Genomic DNA, 6,761 nt, shown 5'->3' on the forward strand with positions numbered 1-6,761 from the left:
TATAATATATATATATATATATATATATGATTTTTCACATACCATTTTTTTTTTTATTAATGTATACAATATTGATAAAATATTCAATATACACCTTACCAAATCCACTACAATAAAATTAGTTTGAAATGAAAAATATGAAAATTTTATTTAGTTTAAAAAAAATAAAAAATAATAACCGCTTGATTTGTATAATAAAAAGGAAATTTCACTTATTAACGCGCGTTCGCATGACATTATACTTCGCCGGCGAACGATGCCGACTTCAGCCGTCTCGCACCACCGGCCGGACGACCTTATTATCCGACTATCTTCATCTTCATCCGATGCCGATGATGATAAGCTCAAGGCTCTTCGATATTTGAAGAATCAGATTATCGGAAACCGTACGAAAAAGCTTTCATACATCAAGCTCGGGGCTGTACCCGCCGTTGTATCTATTCTATCCGATTCTTCCCCCGCGAATTTCGAATCCTCTCTATCTCTCCTCGTACAGGCTGCGGCTACCATTGGAAGTTTCGCTTGTGGTCTGGATGCAGGTGTTAAGGCGGTCCTTGATGCTGGATCTTTGCCCCTTTTATTTGATTTAATATCATACCCAAATGAAAAGGTAAACAGATCCTTTGTTTCATTCGTTTATGTTTATCTGATGAGAATTACTTGACCCAATAGGCACAATTTCTATAGATATTGGAAATTGAGTTAATTTAGCTAAACAGGTTCTTACATGACAGGATTGAAGATAAATTCTTCATCTTTTACTATTAATTTTCATTTCAATGAAAACTGGCATTGAAAAATCTAAAATTTCACAATTTGGTTCTAGGGAAGAATTCAAAACATTATATTAACAATTATTTGGAGACTGGGCCTTGAATTTACCTCTGGGACATGATGAATGGATATCTATCTATCTACCAGAACTTACTTAAAAATCCTAGTTTAGATGAAGAACAAACAAAATCCAGAAGCATATCACAGAGTTCCAAAAATGATTTAGAAAGGGGGTTCTTTGAAAAGCTAGAGGAAACTCAAGTCAAGTGTGGTACTTCACAAATGGTGTAATAAACTATTGGGTTTTGACTAAGCTAATGATATACAATATTTATATCCTATATGTCTTACCTAGTGAACATTAACAATCGGGAATCTTGTTTATTGGACCTCTATGTTCGTGTAGGGTCTCCAAACTGTAGCTTCCTCATGCGAATATCAGCTAGGCCACACAAAGTTTTCTTCTGTTTGTAGTTTAATACCTTAAATGATGGATTTAATCTCTCCTCCCTTCAAGGTAGATACATGTTTGCGTTTATCATAATATCCTCGATAGATAGACTTTCACATTTGGCAATAAAGCTCAATCTATGCACTGCCAGTGTCTTGTTGCCATTTGACATGCTGTAGAACATTTATAAAGAGGAGTGCAATATTTTGGTTATTGTAAAATAATAATTGGCTGTAAAACATTGATATGTATCATTAGGAAACTCCTGAATCTATTTGTTATTTAAGTTGGACATTCCTGGAATCTTTATTGCTGCTAAATAATTCAGAATCTCTCAATTGATTTGAATGAGCCCTGTGACTTCAATTTAATTTTTTTTTCTTATTGTTAATCTCTTAAGAATGTAAATAGTATAATAGGGTTAGGGAACTTCTAAAAGTAAAGGTATGGATAGGTTTGTAAATATGTCTTAGATAAGCGTATAAATAGTTTGATCGTCTTTATTAGAAGCATCTATGTTGAATTGAATGAAGTTACAAATTTGGATCTATCGTCCCTTTCTCTTTTTCTTATCTCCTAAGGTTTCGGCCAATTCCCCTTTTCTAAACCTAAATTACTGACATGATACGAACCATAATCATACATTTCTTTTGCTTGCCTGCTTTTCTCCACCCAGAGGATCGAGGTTGATTTCTTGTTTATGGTGATTTGGAAACTAGTATTTTGACACAATCACTTTTGAAAATTGCCAAAAGTAAAAAAGTGAAAGTGATTCGTTTTCATTTGGTATGAAAGAAATGATTGAATTAGATGAAACTTTCTAGATGAAAATTGAATGAAAAAAGTGTTCTTTTGAAACATTTTTAGATCAAACTAAAAAAATTAAAATTGATCAACTTTTTCTTCCAAACATGATTGGTTTTGATTTTTGACAAAATGAAAGAATTCTTGTAGAAAATAAGCACGTTTCGCTCCAAATTCATATCATGCTAGTGTAGATAATCCTTGAACTAACTCACCCAATGTAACTCATAGGTAAGAGTTTTAAACTAAGAGGCAGAGGTCTCAAGTTTGATTCCCACTAAAGCACCTTAATTGAAGTAGGAGGTAATATTGACAGTGATGATATTGTGTTAGCCTCCTCCAGGGAGAAATAATTTCTTCCGTGTCTCAGATAAAAGAAAAGAAGATTATCCCCAAACTAGACACTTCTAAGCATTCTCTTATTTTATTTGGAGTTTTATTTGGAGATTTAATCTGCAGATTGTGGACGCTGGTGCTCGTTCCCTTAAAATTATCTATCAGTCAAAACTGGCTCCCAAATATAACTTGTTTCAAGAGAAGAACTTGGAATCACTTATGTTACTACTGAATAGCGAGAATGAAAATGTTGGTGGGCTTGGTGCGAGCATCATAACTCATTCTTGTAGGACAAGCATTGAACAGAAGGCATTAAGTGATGCTGGAGTTTTGAAGAAGCTTGTTAGTCTTCTTGGAGGTTCTTTATGTCAAAGAGAGGCAAGCTTAGAATCTCTGGCCACAATAACCAAGGAGAATCCAGAAGTAATCTCACAGCTTGTAGGCCTTGAAGAAAGAGCATTGAGTATCATAACTGAACTAACGAAGGATAAGTATCCTCGGACTAGGTTGCTTTCCTGTTTGTGTTTGATTTCTGTGAGGAATACATCTCCTTGCTATCTGGAAGATATGGGAATCACACCTAAGTTGGTGCCAATTTTACTTGATCTTCTTGATGATCCTGGTCAAGTTGGGGATGAAGCTCCTTTTGCCTTGTCAAGTTTGGTTGCTGGAAATGAGGATCTGCAAAATCTTGCATTTGAGGCAAATGTTGTAGATAAACTATGTGATTACTTTCAGAAAGAGGTACTGCAAACCAGACGTCTGCAAGGAATATTGCTTGCTTTGGCTGATTTATGCTCGGCATTGGAAAAATGCAGGTCAAGACTTCTTTCACTGCAGGTACCATGTGACCTTCATGCCACTTAATCATTCAAATCATCAAGAAAAATACTAAATCACCCTTACTTTATTTTTTATGAAATTTTAAAATATTAAATAATAAGGATATTTTGGTCATTTTACCCAAATAACCCTAAATATCCCACTTTTTACATCAAACCAGCTCTAAATTGCAACAAGTGATTCTCCCCGTATTATCAATTATAACTTTGTCCTGTATCTGCATCTCCTTTGACCATGATCTGTGAAATATCATCAGATTAGACTTATGATTGTTGTTTTGTGAACATAGGTATTTAACTTTGTGACCGATGCGTTGACTCATAGGAATGCTGAAGTACGCGAAGCAGTATGCATATTTTTGAAGTGCATCTCTCGGTCAGTCCAGGTTTGTTCGAAATCCAGTGTTTCTTAATTTGATTTTGAAGCATAATGCCACCTCCATTAATGAAAATCATTCAGAATCTCAGTGCAGGTAATTTTGTTAAGGAAAGCATTATCAGTCTACTCATTCAACTTCTGAATTCAAGCTTTACTTCTGTCCAGGTAAAAGCTTTGACAAGAGATGCTAAGCAATTATTGTTTACATTTCAAAAAAATTATTGGTCATGAGTTCACACCCTGACCATTTACACTTAGTCACATCCGGTGGGGGTCGTGCTAACTTCCTAAATTTCAGAAAAAAAAATACTTATCATATTTGAATTAAATTCATTTAAAAGTCGGTATATACAATTACTTAATTATCTAGATTTAACTAAAATGAAGCTAAAATATTTGGCTTAATTCGGTAATTATGAATGACTTAACTTGGTAATATAGTAAGAGCGTAAAAAAAGACAACTGTAACCTCTATAAATTAATGAAATTGCGTTCCATAAGGGTAAAATAGTCTTTAGACACTTTCCCAACATTAGTTCCACGTATTATCAAATCAACTTAAAAATTCATATATTTTCATTTGTTTTATTCAACATTTATTTTTCAAAAACACTAAACTAATTCGGCACTTAAAAATCAGTATTTAACATTCAACACCTTCTGAATAGTGGTTGATTGCTGTCCCTTAATGCTATGTCGAAGCTTATGTAACAAATGCTATTTGGGTTGTCTTGCTTAGATTGCTGCTCTTGGTGCTATTAGCAACATTGTGGTTGATTTTACTGCAAATAAGTCTTTGTTCATTCAATCTGGAGGATTGGGAGAGCTTATTCAGCTGTCAAAATCAATGGATTCAAGTATTAGGCTCAATGCTGTATGGGCATTAAGTAATCTAATATTCCTTACAGAAAGCCAATTTAAAGATGATGTCATGCTAGAACTCACAACAACTGCATTATATGGTTTGATTTGTGGTAATTGTTCGTGCTCTTGTCCTTTGTTAGTCAATTTCAGTTGCTTGTGATGCATAACTTCGTAACTACAAAAGTCTTAATTGCATTTATTGTACAGACTCTGAGGCTTCTGTACAAGAACATGCTCTGGCTTTTTTGAAGAATCTGGTTGATGGACAATTGGACTGCATTGAATATGTCTTTGCTGAGGAGGGTCTTCTATTGCAAGCTGTTGGTAGACAATTACGGAGTGCTTTGAAAACTGAGGTTTTAGTTCAGGTTAGTGTGCCTTGCTCAAAACTAACCCTATGGAGTAGTTTTTTTAGTTCAGTTTTTGATGGATTCAACGTGTTCTACTGTGACAGGGAATGTATGTCCTCTGCAATGTAGCATCGGGTGTTGAATTCCATAAAGAAGGTGTAATGCAAGAACTTCTTCAACCAATACACAGTAACCACCAGCCAATGATTATAAGTTTCTTGCAAAGTCCAATCAGCCAGCTGAGAGTTATTTGTACATGGACAATAATAAATCTCACCTTCCCAAGCAGTCCAGGTGCACCCGATAGAGCAGTAAAACTAAGAAACGCGGGAATAGTTCCTCAGTTGAAAAATATGGTTAATGATTCTTGCCTTGATGTAAAGGTAGATAAATGTGATCCTTTTTAACAAATTTTCACTTTGCTTGTTTACTTTTGATACAAATTTATTTATTTTGGTCTTGTCCTGCAGCTTCGTGTTAGAGCAGCACTGGGACAACTTATGACCTTTGGTGATGGACTGGCAGCAGTATGATCGATCATCTATTTGTTTTTAAGCTTATGTAAAAGTTAAAAATGTCTTATACACGAAGGTTTAATGCAACATGGTGCTGAGTTCGTGATTCAAACCCTTTAGCCATTTCAAGCATCATCATCATATTATGGTATGAAATCCTTCAATTTTTTTCATGAGAGTTTGTACTATATTCCTAGCAGTAGAAGCTAATTAGACTTTGGTATGTTATTGTGTTCTCTAAAATTGGCAACAAATATATGTACAAAAAAAACATACATTAGAGACTTGTTCGTTAAACATGAAATAATTAACAAATGGTGGAGATGGCCCATCGTCGATGATCCTGTATTTGTATTATCCGATCTACTATGTGCTTGTATCATCAGATGGCCATATTACAGTCTCCAAGAGTCGTTCACGAAGCAGTTCCAGGTTCTGTTCCGATATCAGTTGGTATATTTGAGCATGGTCGCATTTCTAAAACCAGAGGATAGTTTATTATTTGTAGCAAAAATGCATATTATTATTTTGTTTAATCTGTTGTGTTTTCGATACCTTAACCCATTTACCGTAGAGATGAAGCCGTGTTACCATCACCCTTTCAGCCAATTCTTGCTTCTCCTGTTAGTTTCCGTGACATTAATTGATTAGTCATAGTAAATCCCATATCAGAAATTAGCTACGTTTATTATTATTATCATACCTTTGCTAGAATACGAAGAAATCGCTTGCCATCACCAGGTTTGTTCGATGAAACGAAGCTGGAAGAGTAGGAAATTATAGATTTTGTTTTTGGAATTATGTTAAATTTGTAGGTGACTTACTCATAAAACCATCTATACTGTTGTGGGTTCATTTCATAGAGCTGAGTTAGGACAGTCCTCACAGCCTTGTAAGTAAAATAGTTAACAAGTTGCTGCATTATGGAAATAAGTTAAAATTTTATATGAAGTGGAGTAACCAGTAACTAGTAAAATAGTATAGGGTATGGTGATAATTAAAATTACTGTTTTGACATCTCCAAAGGCATCTTCATATTGGCCACCCAATTCGCTAACAACTGTTAGGATGCCTAAAGAAGTGTTTTTGTTGTTGTTGTTCTTCTTCCTCCTCCGGGAGTTGGTATCGGGTTTGTACATTCGCAGCAGCCTTTGACATGGATGGTGAGAAAATGAGCTGCATAATTCGACTGATTTTGGGCGCGAGAAAGGCTCATGACCGGCCTTTTGGGTGCATAAGAATGGGTAAGAATGAGACTTCACCACATAACTAAGAACACCCACCATTGTTGTACCTGTGAAGTTGTTCAATCCTCAGATATTGGGGGTTTCAGATCCGGAAGAAGATGAAGACGAAGAAGAAGAAGGGTATTCAAAAAAAAGTTGTGAAATTGACAAATACAGTGACTGTGAGAGAAAGAATCTCAAATTTGGTCTTTTTTTTTCA

General features: G+C 35.0%; 2 protein-coding genes across 2 annotated transcripts; one reads left to right on the forward strand and one right to left on the reverse strand.

Moving 5' to 3' along the window:
• The first annotated feature begins 207 nt into the window (after positions 1 to 207).
• LOC124920319 (armadillo repeat-containing protein 8) lies at positions 208 to 5,675 on the forward strand. The gene is made up of 8 exons (XM_047460783.1): positions 208 to 610; positions 2,489 to 3,205; positions 3,498 to 3,593; positions 3,668 to 3,751; positions 4,326 to 4,560; positions 4,658 to 4,818; positions 4,905 to 5,183; positions 5,271 to 5,675. Exons 1-8 carry the CDS (start codon positions 257 to 259, stop codon positions 5,331 to 5,333), a joined length of 1,989 nt encoding a protein of 662 aa, XP_047316739.1. The 5' UTR covers positions 208 to 256; the 3' UTR covers positions 5,334 to 5,675.
• On the reverse strand, positions 5,576 to 6,761 carry LOC124920320 (chaperonin-like RbcX protein 2, chloroplastic). Its single transcript, XM_047460784.1, has 5 exons — positions 6,323 to 6,761; positions 6,140 to 6,231; positions 6,019 to 6,076; positions 5,871 to 5,936; positions 5,576 to 5,792 (listed from the first exon to the last, which is right to left on the reverse strand). The coding sequence occupies exons 1-5, from the start codon at positions 6,599 to 6,601 to the stop codon at positions 5,682 to 5,684; spliced, it is 606 nt and encodes a 201-aa protein (XP_047316740.1). The 5' UTR covers positions 6,602 to 6,761; the 3' UTR covers positions 5,576 to 5,681.

The sequence above is a fragment of the Impatiens glandulifera genome, chromosome 1 (genome assembly GCF_907164915.1).
Source record: "Impatiens glandulifera chromosome 1, dImpGla2.1, whole genome shotgun sequence".
Lineage (NCBI taxonomy): Eukaryota > Viridiplantae > Streptophyta > Magnoliopsida > Ericales > Balsaminaceae > Impatiens > Impatiens glandulifera.

Excerpts from the sequence above, each read along its gene's own strand:
- LOC124920319 (XM_047460783.1), top strand. The coding sequence starts at position 257 with ATGCCGACTTCAGCCGTCTCGCACCACCGGCCGGACGACCTTATTATC. Across the intron at positions 3,206-3,497 it reads CAAGACTTCTTTCACTGCAG|GTATTTAACTTTGTGACCGA; the intron begins GTACCATGTGAC and ends TTGTGAACATAG. Across the intron at positions 5,184-5,270 it reads ATTCTTGCCTTGATGTAAAG|CTTCGTGTTAGAGCAGCACT; the intron begins GTAGATAAATGT and ends CTTGTCCTGCAG.
- LOC124920320 (XM_047460784.1), bottom strand. The coding sequence starts at position 6,601 with ATGGTGGGTGTTCTTAGTTATGTGGTGAAGTCTCATTCTTACCCATTC. Across the intron at positions 6,232-6,322 it reads CCTTTGGAGATGTCAAAACA|CAACTTGTTAACTATTTTAC; the intron begins GTAATTTTAATT and ends TCCATAATGCAG. Across the intron at positions 6,077-6,139 it reads CAGTATAGATGGTTTTATGA|CTTCGTTTCATCGAACAAAC; the intron begins GTAAGTCACCTA and ends CTACTCTTCCAG.